Below are 23,959 nucleotides of genomic sequence, written 5' to 3'. Positions count from 1 at the left end.
TGGAGACCCAATCCCGAATGGAGAGGAATCAAGAGAGAATGAGAATTTGGCAATTCCACTTCTGGGCATATACTCAAAAGAACTGAAAGTAGAAACCAGGCAGATATTTAAACTCTTGTCCATTGCAGCATTATTCACAAAAACCAGAAGGTGGAAACAACCCAAGCGTCTAGCGATGGATGAACGGATAAACAAAACGTGCTATTTACATACAATGGAGTATTATTCGGCTTAAAAAAGGAAGGAAATTCTGACACACGCTACCATGTGGAGGAACCTGAAAACCTTAGAGCGAGTGAAATAAGCCAGGTACAAAAGGACAAATACTGAATGATTCCACCTCCATGAGGCACCTAGAATAGTCAAATTCATAGAGACAGAAAGTAGAAGGTTGGTTGCCAGGGGCCGATGGGAGGGGCGAATGGGAGTCATGGTGCAAGCAGCCCAGTTTCAGTTCTGTGAGATGAAAAGAGTTTTGTGGATGGATGGTGCTGACGGCATCCCAACCATGTGAATGTGCTGAACGCCACTGAACTGTGCTCTTAAAATGGCTAAAATGGTAACTTTTAAATTATGGTGTATTTTACCATCTTTTTTTTAAATTTTTTTAACGTTTATTTATTTTTGAGACAGAGAGAGACAGAGCATGAACGGGGGAGGGTCAGAGAGAGAGGGAAACACAGAATCTGAAACAGGCTCCAGGCTCTGAGCGGTCAGCACAGAGCCCGACGCAGGGCTCGAACTCACGGACCGTGAAATCATGACCTGAGCCAAAGTCGGACGCTTAACTGACTGAGCCACCCAGGCGCCCCAACCATCATTTTTTTTTTAAAGTTCACAAAATCAGCAATGAGAAGTTAGAGAACTGTCAGAACCCATCTTTTGGGGTCTTCAATTTCCCTTTACAACTTTTTTGCCTTAAAAACAACAAAAAAAAAGACTTGCATACAAATGTCCCAGCAGCCTTAAATACAGTAGTAAAAAACTGGGAACAACCTAATGTCATTCAATATGTCAATAAATAAACAAATTTTGGTATACTAATACCATGGTGTACTACTCAGTAATTTGAATGAACAAACTACTAATAAATGTAATAGTATGGGTGAATCTCCATGTGGAGCAAAAGAAGCCTTAGGCAGAAAAATATATACCCTATTGTTCTATTTATATAAATATAACCCTAAGTGTATGGTGCTAAAAATCAGAATAGTAGTTGGCTTTGTAGTGGGAATTAATTGGAAAAGGCGCAAGGGAACTTTCTGGGGTATTCTATTATCTTGATGCGAGTGTATCCATTTGTCAAAAGGCATCTCACTATACATTTAAGATCTATTTCATAGAAAGTACATTATGCCTCAGCAAAAAAAAAAAAAAAAAAGGTGAGAGAACATGGTGAGAGCAAGTGTAGACAACGCTTCAGAAGTTTTACTAATAAGGGTGCAGAGGGCGATGTGGGGGTCAAAGAAGAATTTTTGTTGTATTTTTGGTTTGGAAAGGACTGCAGCATATTTGTGTGCTGCTGGGCATGACCTTAGAGAGAGGACAAGAATTAGGAGTTATCCTTAAACGGGAATGAGAAGGTGAGATACAGCTCTCTGGACAGGTGCTGGCCGGATGGGGCAGCATGCACACTTCCCCCTTAGCAACGGTAGCCAAGGAAAAGCATCTGGCTTACAGAAGCGGGCTGGCTTGGGAGAGGTGAATGAGGCCATGTGAACGTTATGCACCCCTATGTTATAGCAGTGCACATACCAGCACAGCAGCTTTGTTCTCACACTGTCCACAAACCTTCCCTTTTATCTTGGATTTTTCACTTTCAGAAGAACTGGCCATTTTATGATTAAGTGGTTGTTTCACTGGCTCTGGAAGAGAAAAAAAAAAAAAAAGGTCAGGCCAATCATATCAAAATATGATATTCAGTTTTATGAATGTAATGAAGTTGTGCACCATGAAGTACCGAAATTGTGCACATTTCTAAATTCTCAAACGTTATGTCAGTATTAATTGCCCAATAACAATGGTGTGTAGCCGAGTCCACTCTTTCCAGGAAACTGGGAAGGCCACATTTCCCCTCCCAGCCCCCTGTGACCACGGGGCCCCACATTTCTGCCCACACCCATTCTATTTAAAACTCACTTGAACCGGACACATGAAATTACAGAATGTTAAAAACTACGCTCTTGATAGAATCCCTATGGCATCCTGTCCCATTTTCAGATCAAACTAAATGAACCTCATACAGAACAACTTCTATAATAAATGTTATATATATTCTTAGAACCTGTTCTGCCAAACTATCTTAACCATTCAAGTTAAATGTACTTATCCTCTATAAAAAAAAAAAAATTTCCTTTTGGAATTACTGAGGATTCAAATTGATTTTTGGGTTTTGCTATTGTGCAATAATTCATTAAAATATAAAGCCATTTTCAATAGTCTTTTACATTCCCAGGATGAAATTTCAATTTATAGTCTTACATTGCTAAAATATCTTCCCGGTTAAAAAATTACATAAGTTTGGGGCGCCTGGGTGGCTCAGTCGGTTAAGCATCCGACTTCAGCTCAGGTCATGATCTCGCTGTTTTTGAGTTCGAGCCCCACGTGGAGCTCTGTGCTGACAGCTCAGAGTCTGGAGCCTGCTTCAGATTCTGTGTCTCCCTCTCTCTCCACCCTCCCCCACTCATGCTCTGTATCTCTCTCCTTCAAAAATAAATAAACGTTAAAAAAATTAATAAAATGATGTAAGTTTAAGAAACAATGCTATCAAAGTCCTCACCATTGAAAAACGTTCTTCTTATATTCATATTCTAATATTTTTGACATAAAATAAGGCTGCCCCCCCCCCAGAAAACAAAATGAATTTGAATATCAAAAATAAAGACTCATCATTTTGGTGTTTAGAATCTTTATACTGCATGAGCAATTCTAGCACTTTAATTTTCTATGCAATCCAAATGTAAAAGAAAATAAATTCTATCTTTAGCATCTAATAATACAGTGGTAAACTGTTTACCTTGAAGTTGCTCCTTTAGTAATTTTAATTTCACTTTTCCAGCAGAAAGCTATATTAATGAAATACATATTATTTGTCAGGGATACGATCTCTTATTCAAAGAAAGTTTAAGTTACTATTATTAGAAATATTAGAAAGCCATAACATTTTAGTGCATCTTGAGTGAAGCAAACATTTTGAAAGAATAATACAATCGTAATAGAATATCACTATTAAAGCATATATAGAACTTTTAATTAACAGAAAATTCAAGGGGTGCCTTGGTGGCTCAGTCGGTTGACTCTTGGTTTTGGCTCAGGTCATGATGTCACAGTTCATGGGATTAATGCCTGCATCAGACTCTGTGCTGATAGTGTGGATCCTGCTTGGGATTCTCTTTTTCCCTCTCTCTCTGCCTCTCCCTCGCATCTGTGTGCACATGCTCTCTCTCTCCCAATGTTGGAAATATATAAACCATTTTTTAAAACATGCCATATTATGTTTTAAACAAAAATCCTTATATATCATCACGATATTATTTTAGAAAAGCACTAATATTCAAATATTGTAAAGGTTCAGTAAGCCTTTTCTATTTTGGTACCTTTCTGAAACATACACAGTCTAATATTTGTGTAGACCAAATCTAAACTGAATTCGCACTGAGCTGCTCTGCTTACATAACTGCAGAAGCCAATATTATCTTATTTGTCTAATTCAGAGAACCACATGTTTAAGCATCACAGATTTAACCTTCAATATATTCGCTGTGATCCCTGACTTCCCTAAGATGTAGCCAAAATATTGAGTAAATAAGGTTCGCTTTACGTGTTTCAAAGAGTCACTTAAAATCCTTGGATCTTAAGATTTTAAGACATAAAACAGACTCACCAAGTGTATGTACTTGCCTTGGTCTTATTGAAAACCAACATTCAAAGTACACAAACGAGCATGGAGGAATGGTGCACACTGATACAGACACTGGCAATTCATGCCTAGTTTTCAATTTGCAATTTGCATGCTCAATTGCCCACTTTGTCCATGAGAATATGAGAACAACGGCTGCCTCTATGTCGATGGCTGTACCAACTGCAGTCATCTTTGAAAATTCAGGCATAATTATTCTCAGTGAATCTAGTGGTTTTGCCTCAAAAGGGCATTTTTTGTTCACATTCTTTAAGTGGCTGCTCAGATGCTATGTACCAAACATAGCAGAAAAGAAAACAGGATTGAAATAATCAATTTCTATGTGAATCACACTTTTACTTCTAAACTGGAAATGTTATACAAGTTACAGATAATTTAATCTCATTTTTCATAGCAAAATTGGCCAATATTATTACCTTAGTGGTACGTCTGAATTGCAACATGATCAATATGGTTATAGACTACCTGGGCAGAATGGAGATGCCAAAGCAAATTGAATCCATTATTAGGGAAATTTTATAATTTGTTTTTATTATTATGAATATTTTTCTGCTCTATAAACATGGCCATATTTACTTCAAATGATTCAAACTGCATAAAAATATTTCAGTGAACAAACTGCTAGCTGCTATTTTGAGGCAAACAGAATTTCCTCCTAAGTCTGATTTTTATCTGTTTGGGAAAGAGTTGAGGATAGAGTAGGGCTGGACCTGGGATACACACATAACACACACACATCCATATGTATATACACGTACATGCATACATGTATGTATGTATGTATATGCACATACGTGTATATTCAAAACATCAGGAATCCAATATACTGAAGCCTATGCGGTATTCACCACTTATGCCTCCACCGGTAGATGCTGAAGGGGTACCATTAGGGTACAGGGCAGTTGAGTGGCAGTACCATACAGACATATCACCTGGGCCATCAGACTCAGGCTATGCTGTCACCATCAGCCTCCTTGGCATTGACAAATGCCTCCAAACACCCACCAAGGTCCTAATCTGCCATGCTGGTCCCACACTCCTCCCATGAGCCACCTTATCAAATATTCTCATTTGTAATCTAATTAGCTACTTAAACATTGCCATTTTCTATTGCTTGTCCTTCCATCCTGCCATTGCATAGAGCCCTTATTAAATAGCCATTTGTCTTATGTTTTAAACCCTTCCTAAAAACATCTCTTGCAAAAGTTCACGTGAACCGGACCCGTCTTTCCTCAGACACAACTTTTTTCCAGAGAACTCTCCAGAGGAACTTAATTCCATTTCTACTCCCTCTCACTCATCAGGAGAGAAGAAAATTTTTCTCCCGGTTTGCTCTTCAGTGCTGCTTCCAGAATATTGCTCTGATCTCACCATTCAGCAAAGTTGCCTCTACTGAAGCTCCTCGCCATTTGTTTATTGTCTTTATCAACATCCAGGATCCTCCTCCACCGTAACTTCAGCAATCTGCTCAGTATTTCTCTCCATCACAGTTCTGGGTGATGAGCGTGCAGACTTCAATGTTCATGTTCACCTGACATCCTGATGTTCAAAACCCTCTAATATGCTGACTACTCTGACCATCTGAGTCCCTCTTCAGCCACCTGACCATTATGACCAAACCTTAAACCTAAGCAGCAATCTGAAGGGTCACACCTTTAAAAGCCCAAAACTCAGAGTTTCTCAGTGCTAACCATGATCACCTTACCTTCTTCCTCTTAGACCTCCCATATCTACCAACCATTGTGATGAAATAATCCTGACTGGATCCCCCACAAATCCATGCTCTTATGGCACTTCAGCAGTCTACTTACTCATTTCATGTTAAATCTCAATCATGATTCCCACAGCGCCTATGTCAAACTTTCTTCATTCCAAAAGACTCACATTTACCCCATTTCCCTTCCTTATTGTGAGCAGATGATCTTGCCTTCAAATTTACTAAGAATGTTGAGATCTTCCCGTTAAAATCTTTCCACAGCTTCCTGCCTTACCTCTTGTCAAATGCAATCTCTAAAACTTTACCTTTACTGCCACCTATTTTCTCTTCCATCTTTTTTATCAGATAAAATGTGTTCTCTTTCCATTGGTTAAGGTCTCCTTAATGAGCTGTCTCTTCAAAGACTAACCTCCAGCAATTGGCACCTCTCTCTCTTGCATCTTCAATCTTTCCTCCACTAGTGAGTCCATCCCTCAACTACAAACTGGCTACATCTCTCTGATTCTGAAAAACAATACACAGTTGACTCTTGAACAATATGGGGGTTGGGGCACGATTTTTTGATTCCCCCCAAACTTAACTACTAATAGCCTACTGTTAACTGGAAGTTTTACAGATAACATAAACAGTCAATTAGCACCTATTTTGTATGCTATATGTATTATATACTGTGTTCTTACAATAAAGTAAACTAGAGAAAAGAAAATGTTATTAAGAAAGTCATAACGTAGAAAAAAATACATTTAAGTGCTGTACCTACATTTATTGAAAAAATCTGCATACAAATGGACCTGCGCTGTTCAAATCTGTGTTGTTCAAAGGTCATCTGTAATAAAGTCTTTCCTTGATCCTGTTAAATCTTTGAGAGGTCGCGCTCTGTTCTCATTCTCAGTGCAACATTAGTCTTTACTCATTATCACCCACCTTTCTTTTTTTAACTGCTTGAAATGTATTTTTCCATCTAATAACCCAAATATCAAATCAGTGTTTTTTTTTTTTAATTTTCATTCTCCACAAACATTTTTTAGTGTGATCTTCAGCCAATGTTACAATTGGTTTCAGACATATAACTTCAACATTGCTTAAAACTCTATGAAGTAGTTAGCAAGTATTGTTGTATATGTTTACAAATATGGTAACAGGAGCTCAGAAAAGTTCAGTGACTTGCCTAAAATCATAGAGCTAATGAAATGAGTCAGGATCTTAATCTATATAGACTAACACAGGATTTCTTGACCTTGATACCATTGACATTTTAGGACAAATAATTCTTTGTTGGGGGGCTGCCCAGTGTATTATAGGGTGAATAGCAGCACCCCTGGCCTGTAGCTACTACCTATCATTAACCAAAAACCACAAACCAAAAATTCTCTTGGTGGTGATAACTAAAAATGTCTCCAGACATTGCCAAACATCTCCTGGGGGGCAAAGCTGTCCCCTTTTGAGAAACACTGGTCTAAAATCACAGTCAAAACTTTTCTCACCACACAATGTATAGAACAATGTTGACATCTCCATACTTTCTAAAATCACCCTCCTTTACCTTCGTTTTTTATGAAATCACATTACTTTGATTCTACTGCTACCATTCTTCCTCTTCTCAGGCTCCCTTTACTGGAGAGCTGGCAAATTAACTTAGAACCAGCCCGGAAGCCTGCATTCCAAATCTCGGCTTAAGCGTCCAACTTCGGCTCAGGTCATGATCTCACGGTCTGTGAGTTCGAGCCCCGCGTCGGGCTCTGTACTGACAGCTCAGAGCCTGGAGCCTGTTTCAGATTCTGTGTCTCCCTCTCTCTGACCCTCCCCCACTCATGCTCTGTCTCTCTCTGTCTCAAAAATAAATAAACATTAAAAAAAAATTAAAAAAAAAAAAGAAAAGTCCATGCTCAAAATACATTCTTGATTTATGTGGACATGATCAAAACAGTTTTGATATCATTTGTTCTATACTCTGTATTTATAAACTCCAAATGCACTCCATATTTAAACAAGATCAGCCACCTTAAGTCATTACCTTAATCTTAACTATCCTCCTGCTCAAAAACTGTCCAGGAATTCCATTCCCACAGTGAAAACGTCAAGACTCCTAACTCTGGTATTCAAGACCTTCCCTCCTGCCCAGTCTCACTTTCTACACCCACCTTCTACAGCTCTCCAAACCCCATGTTTCCACATCTTTTGACTCAATTATGAGGTTTGTGGGGACTGGCATTATGATTTATTCATCATTTTTTCCTTACAAAGACATCTAGGAGACTCTCAAATATTTGTAGAACTAAAGTATTTTTTCCCAAGCACAGATGGTTCATATACTAAATAGTTATGACAAAAATTACATACTGACTTAATCTATAAATATTTTCATATGCACATTATCTTTCACATTGGATGAGGATCTCCTTGTGAACAAGGATAATGCACTATATGACAAAGGAGGCACTTAACAAATACTATTGAATAAATAAGTCAATAATGACAAAGTCAGCATTTTTAATGTGTTATAGTTCAATAATATCTGAAACATGGAATGCTATCTCAGAAAGATAATGAAAAATGGGAAGTGGACTATAAAACTTTTAATCCAAAAATTAAAGAAACATATCTCAGTAAGAGAATGACAGTAAAGAACAAAATGCTTTTTTGAAGCCAAAAACGTTAGAAGCACCAAGTAAGATGTTTGTAGATGCCAACTGGCCCAAAGAAAGTTGGATGACAGGTATATAAAAAATAAAGAGGAGTATATAAGCTAAAACTTACAAAGTCACGGATCTTGTGCTAAACAATCCAGAAACAAAACAGCTTTCCCTACATAAAGTCACCCATCTGATTTTAATCTTACATATAATCTAATGTTATATTTTACAACATACAGTTAAGATAAAGCAATTCTACAGCTGGGAAACCTGAAGGCAGCTTTTCCTCAGGTCTCCACACATGGAATCAACAGTATATGAATAATAATTATTATTCAAGTAGAACATAAACACATGAAACAAATGTGATCTAACAAAAAGGCAGGAAAAAAGTCTGTCCTTCGTTACATCAAATAACCTAGCTTTCACTTTAATATAAGACCACATAGTTGTATTTCACATACTTGAAACCAAAACTGAACTGCATGAAAAAAATTCAGTTTAGAAAAATTCTACTCAATATGAATTTTTTAAAATCAACTTATAGATGAAAAACAAATATATCTGAATAATGAAAGCTACATATTAACCCATAAAAATTAATCACAATCCAATAATATGTGAAGTTATTAAAATAAGATTAGTGGGTTCTTAAGTATGGAAGGGAATACAAGATCTAAAAATTAATTTATATCTCTTTACTGGGTAAATTCCCTGAGAATCAAATGGTATTTTCTTACCTTAATAATATTTCCTTTACTTTGTGACATTATGTGTGATTGATTACTCAATTTTCCCACTTGCCCAGATTTCCAGTGATATCCACTTGACCTTCAGTATATATAAACAGAGGACAAAATGTAATTACTAAATACATTTCTCCTTTTAATGAAAACAAATATATTTTCCCTGTTTGAAGAAATGAAATTCAGTCATTAACATGTAACAGATCACCACAAAAGGAAAATGAAATATCAATAATGCCACGATAGCCTTGGTAATTCTAAAATGTAGCTCTACCATATTTGGAACTTTTGAGAAGAAATGAATAAAAGTAAAATGTCCAAACACAGATGAAGAATTTCATTTTTTAGACATTTACAATGACTAACGATACATTTACTGATTTATAGGAAATTTTGCAGATTGCCATGCAGTTTTAAAAGCTAAGGGTCCACAGGTATAAAGAGGAAAAGGAAGCAAAACAATACCGAAAACAGCAGATGCACTAAGTGATGAATCCCGTATTTAAGACTACAGATCAGCTCCCACACTGAAAGGTAAAGAGAAGGCAAAGAAGGCGAACTGTTTAGCTGATGGCTTTCAAAGCACTTTTGAGTCTCACAGAATTTTTTGAAGTCAACAGGGCAGAAATCCAATTCTCACTTAAAAAATAATGAGACAAAAACTTGGCCAAGGTCACAGAGACAATAAATAATAAAGTCAAGGTCAGAACACTGAACTTCTATCTTCCTGACCAATGAGTGGCAGGTTCTCATTCTGGCTATAACATTTATTATCTTTGTGGCCTTAGAAAAACACTTAAATCTTATGAAAACTCCATCAAGCTTTAGAACATTTTTAAAAACATCCCCAGCTAATGAAAACACACTCTTGAGTCTGATTTCAGGAACTCTGATTCACAGATATTTCATTATCCATTGAGAAGAGCAAACTAAGCTCATTGGATCATTATAATAACAGCAACAAAATATACAATATACTTTGTCACCTGGGATGACATATGACATTGAGATGCTTGATTAAATCAATGTTCTGGTTATTAGAGGGAGTGTGTGTATGTGTCATGAGTATTTTCCAAAGAGTCATACTTTAAAGATAAATACTACTGGAGATATAGTAAATTCTGAATTTTCTTTAATGGTTCAGAAGATATTTCATGGATATTTGATGATCATCCCTTGGAGCACCAAACAAAGCAAATTTAATATACAAAAAGCCTGGCAATATTTAGTACCAGCCAAAGCACATGAGACATGAACTGTCATTCTCTGTAGGAAAAAGTTATACATTTTTGAAGCCTATTTGAAAGACAATTTCTCCAATATCTACCAAGATCTAAATTGCATATATACTTTGACCTAAAATTACACAGGTAAGAATTTAACCCTTTGATACTCTTGCATATGTAAGCAAAATATATATATAGAAGCATATTCATGGCAGCATTTATAATTATAAAATAGGGAATATTTAAATAAACATGTCAAAAATATGCAAAGAAATATTACATAGCCATTAAAAGAATGAGCTCATTTGTGTACTGATGTGGCAACAGCACTAAGATATATTAAGTAAAAAAAAAATAGAGTATGAATCATTTTATAGATAACCTCATTTGTATAAACATAAATGACAAGTCAGATACACACACACACACATTCATACACACACACGCACACATGTATATACATATATGCTTATACAAAGATAAGATATTTGTTGGGGGGGGGGGGGGACCTTAATTATTAAAAGCAGTGCTACAAATGGGCTGGGAGTAGCCCAGAGCAAAGAAGATATCATTTCCATTACATAACTATCAATTCTGTTTGATTTGTGTCATATAGATTTATTATTTGTGTAATAAAGGACAATTCTCAGTAAGATGAACACAGATATAAAGCACAATAGTGGAGAGTGCTCATTAATAAAATTTCAGCTAAAGCACATTCATCTAAAAATATTTTAAACATACTTGAGGGTTTGAATGATTCTTATATACGAACATGTGAACTCCTGCCTCCCAAAAGTTTTTCATAAATAAAAATGACCTTAAACATAAACTGGTGATCTCCTACGGATGGCACTTTTATGACAGTAAAGGCTGTGTTGCTGTGCTAAACATCTCAGGCTACGAATGGTTCAGAAGAGTCATGTAAGAAGAGAAATAAGAAAGTGTAAGACCAAAGAACATTCAAACAACAAAACAAAAACAAAAACAAAAAAACAAACACAAGTAATGGTAATTTTAAAAAGCAGCATGCCTTCTATAAAGGACACAAATAGAAAAAGTAGGAGAAATTTAATAGTGTTTGTTCAACAGGAAAAGCCAGAAATCATTCATTCAAGGCAGATCTTTGCTGAAATGACAAAGATATATGAAACATTTCCTTACACAACTCAGTTTATTCCTCTCAAATTCCCTAAAAATGTCACTTACCCTCTTTCTTCTTTTTCTCTGCTCCAAATTGATTGGAATTCCTGTAGTTTCTTTTCCATTTGTTGGTTCTCCAACTCTAACTGTATCTTCTCCATCCTCAGTTCCTGAGCATTTCTGAGTATTAGTTAAATACAGAATGTTCATTTGCGGGAAACAAACAAAAACAAGGCAAAATAATTTTATATAATCTTTTGCCCTTAATTAAAATTATGAATAGTAAATAAGTGATGGAGTATCCTAATTACTTCCTTTGCATTCTGTGAAATACAGTTTCTAAAGTTAGCATTTGCCTCCCATTAACATTCTCCTTAAGGTATGCAACTCTTCAAATGTCAGATTTTTGTTTTTCCTATTACACTGCGAGAGATTTCAAATCATAATTCACTTTCCATATGAACTCTGTCTTCGTATATGCACAAATATCTATACTATATAAATAGAAAGCAAAAGAAAAAACATTTTCTAATTTTCATACTGTCTTTCCTCTAAAGAATTCAAGTAGTTGGAAGAATACTGTTTAAAGTATCTAATCTTTTCTCTACAAAATACACATTTTTGCTGACCTGATCATCTTAGAAACCTTCAATAAATTTCTACCTCTATGTTGTATAATACAAAGAAAGTAAGAAAGAGAATGAGAGAGAGAGAGAGAGAGAGAGAGAGAGAGAGAGAGAGAGAAAGAGAGAAAGAAAGAAAGAAAGAAAGAAAGAAAGAAAGAAAGAAAGAAAGAAAGAAAGCAAAAGAAAGGGAGAAAGCAGAGCCTGTTTAGGGCCTATTAGGGAGAAAGTACCCATTGAGGGCCTCTGTACAGGAGCTATTACATTAAAGGGATTGAATGTGAACTGGGCCAAGTCTCACCTATTGTTTCCTCTGAAAGAAAGCAGTAAAAAAAGAACTTTTTGAGGACAGACGAGAGCCCCCTTACAGATTCTTGTGCAAGAGATTTTGATAATAATACCTGAAGCTCATCGAACATTTGACACAAGCCATTTTCTTCATTTTACAGTTCTTGTCTCTTGTCAGTATTAGTTACTGTGTTCAATAGGTCTATGCCAACCTAGTTCTCTAGCTTTTATTATCTATCATGAGTTTAAATCTCTTTCATCGTTATTACATCAGTGTTTGACTATAATCAAGTAGTGTGCGTCCCCAAGGATTCAATGACAAGCAATCAAAATAAGAATAATGGAAATGAGAAAAGGCCACTAACTTATATAAACAGTCACCAAAAAGCAAGCACCAAAGCGGACGCAATCCAGAGAGGTACATGGAAAGTTAAAGGAGGCAAACCACTCTGCCAGTGGGTTTAGAGAAGCTGGTAAAGATACTGATGGAGAGGCACTATTTTCACTTTATCCATTCCACAAGGAGTACTTCAGCCCTTAGTACAAACAAGGACTGTGGTGACAGGACATGTAATAGGAGGTGAGAGGATATGAGACCCAGTGGAGATTCCAGTACAGAGAGGAACACAGACACACATGAAGGTAAACGAAATATGGTTATAATGGTGCTGTCACTGGAGAAGTACCTGGAGGTACCTGAACACACAGGGCACATGCCCAGCTGAAGGGATGGCAAGAGCAGTTCCTGGAGAAAGTGAGGTCTGAGCTGAGCCTCAGGGATGAAAGGACCTTGGGGAAGTCAAAGGGAAGTGGTGAGAGCAATGTTCTAAGAAGAGAGAAAAGTGTGGGCACAGGGAGAAACAGGTGATATGTGGGTCAAGGCACCAGAGGTTCCATGTGGCCAGGCATTCTGTGAAGGAGGGGAAAGTGGCAAGAAATGGAATTGCTGATGTGGAGGGTGACCACATCATGAAGGGCCATGTAGGCCATGATGAGGATTTGTATTCTGTAAGTGATGAGAACCATCAAAGGTTTTTAACAGAATTGATTTTAGAAAGATCACTCTGACTACAGAATGGAAAATTAGAGGGTGTAAGGCTGAAAGGCAAGTCAAGGCCGCCAGTTGGGATACTATTTCAAGAAGCCTAATAATAGAGAGATGATGCTGGTCTGACTGGATAGAGACAATGGAGAGAAAAATGGGAGAATTTGACAACTCTAAGGAAATAGAATTAACTGGACTTGGAGACTGACCAGAAGCAGGGGACTCACCAGGAAAGAGAAAGGAAAGAATCTAAGACAATCATAGGGTTCTTACTCGGGCAACCAGGAGGATAATGATGCCTAGATCACTTTGCAATGGAATGGGGACATAGTTTAGGATTGATACCTGAGCTGGTCTCCCCGCCCAAAGTCTCAATGGCCCACAACACTTTTCACATGGCTTCCAGTGGAAGAGTCTGAAGAGTACAAATGTGATTGTGTTACTCACTTGCTTAGAAAACTTTTAATGTTTTTGAAGTCCCCACTGTGGTAGAGGAAAGGAATGAGACCGGAAAAAAAAAAAGAAAAAACCAGCTTACTGACCAACTGTTCAAGTTGATGGGATGCTATGGGTCTGAAATAAGACATGTGTTCCTCCTGGAAACAGCTTCAGACACAGAGTGGGGTGGAGCGGGGGGGGGGGGGGGGGGGGGGAGGGGCATGTGGTTCAGGTAAGACCACTGAGGAAAACTAAGGTTGATCCTGCAGAAACCAGGTCAACCCAACAAATGCAAGGGCCAGAAATAACCTACTGAAATGAGCTGAGGGCTGGGAAAGAGGAAGACAAATGTTGGAGAACACCAAAATATCAGACAAGGTCAAGATAATCATTAAGATAGTATCAAATGAGCAGAGGCTTGGAATAAGGAAAGGGTAAGAAAGGGAACTCCAAAGATATTAACATAGAGTGGGTGTTCCTGTCCTAGCTTTTGTAGGTTGCTGATCATGCGTGGATCAGAGACCTAAAGGCCATGAAACAGTGATTTCCCCTCCCTTCCAAAATAAATTCCAAACTCCTTAGTGTGGCATAGAGGTTAATTTACTATCTATACAATCCTTCCCTTCTCTCCAACTCTGTTCTCTGTCCCAAAATTGCTGCATGTGTCTGAAAGTTCCCAAAGTATGTGGCCTCTGTGCCTTTGCACAAGTTTTCCCCAGTAACTACCCAAATAACTGCATCTTTCAGGCAAAGCTTGGTGACCTCCTCACCCCTGCCCCAGCAGTTTATGCTTTCTCATCATACCATGCTTCACAACATACTGTAAATGTGATTCTATCTATTCACATCCTCCACAAGCTACCTGAGAGCAAAGGTTGTGTCTTCTTACTTTTATGTCCACCATTCCCTATCACAGTGTGTAGAATACATGCAATTAATGTTTCTTGGATGAATGGTTTATGAGTATATAAACACAGACTTGAAACATATGACCATAATCAAATTATGTACGTCCCCTTTTCTTTTTACACAAAAAAAGGAAAATTGGTAATAGTAACAATGGGATTGCTCTCCCTCCCACCAAAAAATGGTAAAAATAATACAGATGATACTGAACAATAGGAGTTTGAACTGCATGGGTCCACTTACACACAATTGTTTTTGATAAATACAGTACGGTATTGTCTTTTCCCTTCTTTATGAATTTCTTAATAACATTTTCTTTTCTCTAGCTTACTTTTTTGTAAGAATACATTATATAACACATATAACATACAAAATATGCATTAATTGACTATTTATACTACCCATAAGGTCTCTAGTCAAGAGTAGGCTATTGGTTGTTAAGTTTTGAGGGTGTCAAAAGTTCTGTGTGGATTTTTGACTGTTCTAGGGGGTTAGTGTCCCCAATCCTTGTTGTTGTTCAAGGGTGAACTGTACTGAGATTGCCATATATTTGTATAACATTTTCCAGCTTACACATGCTCTTACACACAGTTATCTCAAAAGTGAAGGAAGAATTAGGAAAGTCTGAAGACACTGAATAACCACAGGACTGTTGATCTGATTCAGGGAACTCAAAACAGATTAAAAATTGACAGTCTGGGGGCACTTGGGTGACTCGGTTGAGTGTCCGACTTCAGTTCAGGTCATGATCCCACCATCCGTGAGTTTGAGCCCCACGTCAGGCTCTGTGCCGACAGCTTGGAGCCTGGAACCTGCTTCATATTCTGTGTCTCCCTCTCTCTCTGTCCCTCCCCCCACCGCATCTTGCTCTCTCTCTCTCTCTCTCTCAAAAATAAAAACATTAAAAAAAATTTTTTAATTGACAGTCTGTCCCCAACCCAGACTGACTGACCCTTACTGATTTCTGAGAGGAAGGCCTTGGGAATTTCCAGTGACACTAGATGATCTCAAAGGGAAGCAGTATATTGAAACTTCCCATACCCCTGCCATGTCATAAAATTCCCAAGATACCAGAATTGCCTGGTTCTAGCTGAATGCGTTCACAAGGCAATCCAAGACAGATGGTACCTTTCCAAGACAAAGATGAATTCAACATACTGTCTCTTAACAGGTGAAGTGCAGGGATAGTTAATACCCTCTATTCTCTATTTAAAGGTCTCTCAGCCCAACAGTCTCCGTAAATTTCAGGGTCTTTCAGTTTCTTTAGGGTGATTCTTTTTAATTCTGAATAAGTGTCACAAAACTATTTGTAACTTTCTGTTCGACTGCTTCAATAGTCAATAAACCCAAACTTCATTTATCACTTTTCATTTTGATATTGTGGCAGAAATAATTTTAGTCCTCATTTTTTAAACTATTAGGGATTTAAAATATTTCAAACCTACTCTCTTATAGATAAAAATGCACCGATGTAAAGAAAATGGAGGAAAGAACTCAAAAATTTAAGTTCAACTCTACACAGCCTCATACAAAAAAATACTTTAAATTACAGAAATGTTAGCAATTATTTTTATTTAAGTAATAAATATATATACACTTACTTGTATTTTAGTTTTACGGAATTTCCAGGTTTCCCCCATGGAAGAACTACAAAATCTTTGGTGTTCATGATTACTGCCTTTTTTTTTCCCCCACTGTCTTGATATTATCTAAAAATTATTGTGATTTGCAAAAATGTCTGAAAAAGTAGCAGACAAAAGAATAATGTCAGAGTAAAGCAGTTAAATTACAAATTCAAAACTACATACAATTCAGACAGGTTTTAAAAACAGAAATTGTTATGAAGGGAAAAAGTTGAATCAAAGGCTAAACAATAAATACACATATGCTAAATATATAAGTTTGACAAATATTGATATACTAATGAAGTTATAAATATAGCATATATGATGGAATTAAAATTTTACCAGTAATTATATAGCAAAAGACTGTGGAAATAGTCGATTGAAAGTGAAGAATGTGGGGCGCCTGGGTGGCTCAGTCGGTTAAGTGTCCGACTTCGGCTCAGTTCATGATCCCATGGTTCGTGGGTTCAAGCCCCGCGTCGACCTCTGCTGAATGCTTGCTACTTGCTCAGAGCCAGAAGCCTGCTTCAGTTCTGTGTCTCCTTCTCTCTCTGCCCCTCCCCCACTAGTGCTCTGTCTCTCAAAAATAAATAAATGTAAAAAATAAAAAAATTAAAAAGGAAAGTGAAGAATGTACTCATTAAGACAAGTACATACTCTGTCTCTTTCTATGGTGAAGAGTATAAAAATATAAATCAGGTTTTGTTTTCATCCAAAAATAATATCCAAGGCTAAATATAGGAAAAAGAAAAGAACCTTAGAGATACAATCCAAACTCAAAACCTTTTTTTGTTCATATGTGGTAATATAAAATGAGAATTAAGGTATGTAATAATTACCCAGAGGAATTCTAATATCCTCATTCATCAAAGAAAATTTTAATGATGCTCTTTGCCTAAGATCAGAAATTAGCATATTTAGAAAGAATTTTTCAACAAGAAATGAAACAAAGAAGATTTTCTGCCTAACTCCAAGTTAACCAGAAAATTAAATTATTCAGAACACCCTATTTCCTGAGTATCCCAATTATTCATGGTTCTATAATAATTTAGTCTGTAATGCTGAATTACTGAATCACATGCACAACCATTAGGTTTTTATACGAATAAAAATTTCCAAATTCTGAACGCCCTTAAAGAAATATGAGAGCCATTGCCATAGAGTCCATAGTCTTAAATGGACAAACCATTTGATGCTGCTGGTTTTTATATGTGTTCCTATGTACTTAAAACCCCTATAAATATTTCCTAAGCTCTGCTATGTGCAAAGCACTGTGTTAAGAGGCATGGAGTCAAGGCCCAAGGAGATCTGTTGACTGGCTCAAATGGCATAGAGTCAAAAAGGGCATATAACACCTACATATAAAAGCCACAAAATAGGGTAGAAATTATAAAGTCCATAAAACTTACAGATGTGATAATATAAGAAGAGAGAGAGAATTCAAGCTGGCTAGCATTTAAAGTGGCATTTTGAGGAGAATGGGGGCTTATATAAAAAGATATGGACTGGATGAACACTTCACACTATGAGAAAGAACAGCTCTTGAATGGGGACTAATGACTGGCTCCATTTGGTTGATATTCGGGTTACGTGGAAGGGGAAAAGTAGGCATAAATTTGGACATTTAGGCTGCAGCTCAATAATGAGTGGCTTTAAATGCCAAGTTAAGGCATTTGGAATTCAATATGTAACTAATAAGAGGCACTGAAAGTTTTAGAGGGAGAACAGAAAATAAGTCTAGAAGCTTTGCTCGAAAACTTAAGGAGAGTAGGCATCAGAATAGAAGTAACCAAATGGAAGGTTATTGTCACATGGAAGTCTACATAATCAAATGTGCAATTCTTCAGTTTTGTTCCTTTGGGACACTATATCATAATTTCAATGATGCAACCACTGATCAAGACATTTTTGGAATACCTCTTTGAAACCTCCTGCAGAGTCTGTCATATACCCAACAAACATACAAATCTACTTTGTTGTGCCTCATTTAAAACTAAAAATTATAGCACTATATGCTAACTAATTTGGATGTAAATTTAAAAAAATAAAAAATTAAATTAAAAAAATATATATTGTTTGGCAGGAGTGAATACTTTATTCATTCAAATCTAGTTTCAAGTTATTCTACCTCCAAAAAATCAAATCTACCCTGAAAGGGTAGATTTTTACTACCTTGGAGAAAATTCTGAAGGAATTTATTTCTGAAGATAATTTCAAATAGAATTATACAAAATAATTTTATATTGTAAGAAAAGTAGTAGATGCATCATAAGACTAAGTGTATTTGTGCCTTCAATAAACACTTGTGGTTTTTTTTTTTAATTTTTTTTTTAAGTATTCACTTTTGAGAGAGAGAGGGAGAGAAAGAGAGCCGGGGAGGGGCAGAGAGAGAGGGAGACACAGAATCCAAAGCAGGCTCCAGGCTCTGAGCTGTCAGCACAGAGCCAGACACGGGGCTCAAACTCCCAAAAATGCGAGATCATGACCTGAGCTGAAGTTGGATTGTTCAACCAACTGAGCCACCCAGGCACCCCCGGTAAACATTTATGTAGCTACTCCTTCCTGACCTGTTTATGGGTACTGATATCACAATAGTAAATAAGATACAGTGTTTTCCCCCAAAGAACTCAAAATCAAAGGGAAAGCCACACAATGACAATACCATGGAACATTCCAACAGAAGGAAATACTTAGGAAGGACATTTAACTCGGACTCGTTTCTTAAGTACCAAGTCCTCTCTCTCAAAGCTAAAATGAATGTCAAAGAAAAATAAAGATAACCCCTGGAAAACTAAGATTTGGTTTGCTTTTGCGGAGGGAGGATACATCATCTTCTATGCCTTCCTTGTAGGTAAAAACTTTGTCTCACTTAAAAAAGACTTCAGGAATAATCCTACTCAAAAAGAGTCTCTATCTCTTTTTGATCATTATTTGGAAATCCAACTGCTGGACCCTAAGTCTACTGTGATAAATTTTTCAAGAAAACTTTCATACTGTTATCATTGCCACCATTATCAAAAAATAAAGTCAAAAATTATACGTGGGTTTTTAACTGTGTGGGGTGCTGGTGCGCCTAATCCCCCACATCTTTCAATAGTCAGCTGTATATGTACGTATGCATAAAGCTGAACGTACACATGAAGATTGAAATGAATAAAAAAGTTTGTAAATTTCATTAGGATGAGATGATTCAGATGTATAGCTCTGCTGATAATGTGATTTAACCAATAAATGGTCTTATTTGGGGGCATTTCACTTCATTGAATGCAATTAGTAAGGCTCCCTCTCAGTTAAATGTTTTATCAAGTCACACACATAAGCCAATTTTCTCGTATGAAGAGAAAAGCAAGATTATAATTGTGAGTCATGCTGTTCCGCCTGTTTCCTTTCGTAAAACCAACAGAGAATTAGTCACCTTTCTTGGGACAGCAAGGAGATAATAATGTCAGCAGGAAGAATTGCAAAGCACAAAACTTTAGTCATTTAATGGAATCAGGGAAATAGAGATAAACTCCCTATTATGCGAACTTTGTAGTTCCACTTGTCCTTAGGTGACTCAATTTTTTTTCTGATAATTAAATACCAAAGGTTTAATAGTTATTTGGAAAATGTTCTTGTTAACTGACTTATTAGACTGCATCATTTTTCTGTCCCCAACCTGTTTCTCCCCACAGGTGTACAGATACTATGACCCAATATTGTCCATGATGGTTTGATTCTCCGTCTACATAAGTCCTCATCCTGGGAATGCAACTCAAGCATCAAGGCCAGCTACCACAGAATGGAAACAAGGAAATTATGATGATTTATACTCCTAGAAACTCAGAGTATTTATCAAGAGTTACCATAGTCTTCTAGAATTTGCCATGGCACCACTGGCAGAATGGGAGGTTGGGGAAACCACTGTTTTCAAGATAGGACAGTTTTTGTAACTGAAAACTTATCTAAGATTAGCTGATTAGTCTAATGACCTGAAATTATCTTAGACTTGAAAATTCAAAAGCCAATAAATAAGAATTTTTCCTTACTTTGACACATTTTAAGGTCCAAAAGCAAACTCTCTTGGATGGACTAATATGTTTGCCATAGCACTTAGAAACTGGATACCCAAGCAAGAAATATTAAATAAAAATGAATTTCAATAAAAATGGTAGTTTTAAACTCTTAAAAAGAATTGTATCCTTATTCTACATATATGTATATATTCAAATATTTTTAAAAATCTAAGGAAAAGACTGATAATACATGATCCCTGGCATAATGTCTTGTGCTTTAGTGGCCCAATAAATAAATATATGCCATTTTCTACTAGCACAGGCCATGAAAGTAAATCAGGTGCTGACTTCTCAGCTGCACTTAACCTTTCAGCCAACCAACACAGCCGATAAACACTGCTTCAGGGTATTAAATAGTGCCCATGGCACCCATTTTTTTTTTTTTTTTTACCTTATATGTGAAGGTTCCCTTGAGAGCAATTAAGAAAGTTTACTTTCACTCTCAAGGGGCAAGGTATCTTTTTAAAATAGTTGTCAACTAAAAATGATAAGTAATGTTAAAAGATGCTAGGTTTAAGTTCAGAGGACCTTTGTGTTAGAGTGGTCTCTGAGCATGTTTATCCATGTATTAAATGATAAGAATTCCACCCCCACGCAATTTGCAGGATATCAAACAAAAGGACTCTAATTTATGGTCTGTAAATCAGCGGGCTCCTTAAGGGCCACCAGAGAGCTCAGGGTTCAGAGAAGGGGCAGCGTTAGAAACTACCCTGAGAAGGGAATGAGGGAACATCAAGGTTTTTTTCAAACCACAGCTTCTCTGACTTCATCGGTTTTCATAAGGAGCCTGAGTCAGATTTAATATAAAGAAACTCCTCAATAGCTTAAAAAATGTTTTAAAGGCACAACATAAATCAATACACGATTATTATCAACTGAAAACTTCATATGATTACAAATAGCAATGAAAGTATTTAATTCATAAATTAAATTCAGAATCCTAAGCTCTTTTATATTTATCTATCCTACCCATTCTCATACAATCCACTATTATCCTAAGTGGTCTCTTCTGAATATCTTAGAAATGGGAAAATTAAGGAAAGATTGGTGACAAAGCCAGAATGTACAATTTTATTCCCAGTCCTGTTAGCTCTTAAGACTTGAAATCTAAATTGTTCTACATCCTTAAAATGATGAATTCATATCATTCATATTCTTCTCCCTTTCATATTCTTAACCTGTCATTAAAAGGAAATGTAGAGAAAGAACTGTTTGGCATCAGATTACCTTCTAAATTTTACAGTAATGTTTTTAAACACCGGTGAAAACCTTTTGGGTTTCAAATTGCCTCCATGTAATACAAGGTTATAAATTTCTTCTCTAAAACTTTTCCCCTTACCCAGAAGGAAAAAAAAAATTACTTATCTGCTCTGTTTGGTACTTGAGAGCTTCAATTATGCATTCTAATTTTCCTAAGCATTATGCTTTATTTTCCACTTTTCTGCTCACCAAGTTTTATTCCATTCATTGCCAGGTTGGAAGGCCACCTCTACAATGCAGATTTCTTCCATCAAAAGTGAACTTCTCTTTCTGTAAGAACATCATGCGTATTACACTCATTTGCTATTATATGCTTCCTTGTGCTATTTTTTCGGCTTTGCTTTTATAGGTGTGGTTTCCGTGAGCATCCCAAATATTTGAGGGCAGTCCTGCCACTGATCTTTGAATCCCCAGCAATTAGAAGAGTGCCTACATACAACATACTGCCAATAATAATATGCTAACTTTTAAATATTTAGCTTTTTCCTACTGCTTTGAATTTATTGGACAATCTTATGAAAAAAAATTAAACAAACACCCTCTTTCCCACTTCAAAATCTTTTTGTTTTCTTTTTTCCATGTATCCTACAAGACTCTGGTGAACATTCAACAAATATAGGAACACCTCTTCTGTGCCAGATATCGGATTAAGCTCTGAGAAACAAGGTGAGCCAAACAGGTATAGTACCGATCCTCACTGAACTTGTAGTCTGGTGAAAAGAGTAGGAAAAAATTAAAAAGCAAATAAAATAACTGTGGGAAGTACGAAGTGTTTTGAAAGAAATAGACAAAAGACTTAGCTACCTACAAATAAATGTGTAATACAACTGGAAATATCATGGGAGGTCAGGCAGGCCTCTATGTAGGTTATAAAATAAGGTGATACAAAATAAGGTGGGGTTTTTGTTCTTATTTTTGTTTTCATTTTCCATAAGCATACAGTTTGCATAGTTTTAATCCTGTGTAGCTTCAAATTTATAAGACTTCTTTTTAATGAGTCTTGCTAACTCTGGATTTTAAAAGTCAGGCTACAAAAAAAAAAATACATAACTGAACCCATATATGAGCACCTCTAGTGCCGATTTGGGGACAGAAGAAAAAAAAAAAAAAAAAAAAAACTCCCACAGCTTCAGATTTCTTAGGAATCTGCCACCCGTCACCTTGGGAAGCATGGACTTCTATAATACAGCGGGTGCCTGTGGCCACCCAGGCAGAAAGCAAGCTACAAGAGGGGATGTCCTACTGGATTGCCACAGAACCAAATTTCTCATAAGGCACCCCTGACTTCAAAGGATAAAAAAAAAAAGGGTAGCGTTTGAAAAGGTCAGGTTGTAGAGGGGGTATAATTGACAAGGCCCTGGTTTTCTTGCCTGGGGGTTCACTCTCGGTTCACCTCACGGGCTGGAAAGTTCTTTGTTTATAGAAAAAGACTTTTATCCTGAGGCCAAGGCCGTGTCTTGCAGCCCGTGGGCCTGGCACTGTGTCGGGCACACGGCAGCGCTCAGCAAACACCTACAGGGCTGGCGCCCCAGCCCCACCCGGAACCCGGTCTACTTTCCCGCCGTCCCGCCATGCGTCCCGCACCCGGCGGACCTGTCGGTCGCCACTCCGCCCTGCCGCCCGCCCACCATAGTCATCCGCAACCTGCTGACCCACCTGGAGACCCCAGCCGCCTGCGTCACCACCGCCTGCTGGAGCTATCCGGAGCTTCCGCCTCGGTCTCCTTGGTTACCGCGTTGCCTCGGTAGCCATAGCAACCAGAACACTTGGTCCTGCCGCCATTGACCAGCAGAGGGCACAAAGGAGCCCTGACGCGAGTGGGAAGCAGGGAGAGGAGCTGAAAGGAGAAGAGAGGAGAGAGAGAGAAGAGAGTGCAGGAGAGCAGGGACAGGGAAAGGACCTTCTCAGAAAGGACAGGGCTGAGAAACCCAGCAGGCCTTGAAGGCTTTCGGCTGGAAGGGCTTCTGCCACATTCCAAGCACTCTTCTAAGAGTTTTATCTGTAATATTTAATTCATCCTCTTAACGGCCCAACTTATACCTAAGAAAATTAAGGCACAGAAAGTTTGAATAACGACCCAAAATTACAAAACTAGAAAATGGCAGACCCAAGAAGAATAACCCAAGCAGTTTAGAACTCCCATATATGTGCTCTGTTCAACTGATTATCAAAGGTCACAATAGGTAAAACCAATACTAGAATCTAGGGCTCAAGAGCTTTCTTTATACCCAAATATATGACCCATGGTGTGTGCGAATCTAATATATAGGGAGAGAGGGAGAGAGAGATAATCAACCCATGCTTCTCAAACTTTTCTGTTCCAGTCACCTGTGGT

At 37.3% G+C, this 23,959-nt stretch overlaps 1 protein-coding gene across 3 annotated transcripts in view; it reads right to left on the bottom strand.

The window, feature by feature from the left end:
• ZBBX (zinc finger B-box domain containing) overlaps positions 1-23,361 on the bottom strand; it is a 121,240-nt gene extending 97,879 nt beyond the window's left edge. For 2 of the 3 annotated variants that reach the window (XR_009612172.3, XM_060639141.3), the window contains exons 1-7: positions 23,281-23,361; positions 21,814-21,894; positions 16,286-16,422; positions 11,451-11,564; positions 9,010-9,100; positions 3,017-3,065; positions 1,756-1,865 (exon numbers count right to left, since the gene is read on the bottom strand). Coding sequence is in view for 1 of the 3 variants with exons in the window: in XM_060639141.3 (XP_060495124.2) it covers positions 1,756-1,865; positions 3,017-3,065; positions 9,010-9,100; positions 11,451-11,564; positions 16,286-16,353 (432 nt within the window). In the remaining 2 variants the exon portion in view is untranslated. Of the gene's footprint in view, positions 1-1,755; positions 1,866-3,016; positions 3,066-5,290; positions 5,616-9,009; positions 9,101-11,450; positions 11,565-16,285; positions 16,423-21,813; positions 21,895-23,280 lie in introns of those variants that run through there. The other variant, XR_009612173.2, reaches the window with a different exon arrangement.
• Between the last annotated feature and the right edge of the window lie 598 nt (positions 23,362-23,959).

Source organism: Panthera onca, chromosome C2, assembly GCF_046562875.1.
Source record: "Panthera onca isolate mPanOnc1 chromosome C2, mPanOnc1 haplotype 2, whole genome shotgun sequence".
NCBI classification, from domain to species: domain Eukaryota; kingdom Metazoa; phylum Chordata; class Mammalia; order Carnivora; family Felidae; genus Panthera; species Panthera onca.
Note: the sequence above shows the minus strand (reverse complement) of the source record. Positions and strands in the feature narration are given on the sequence as shown.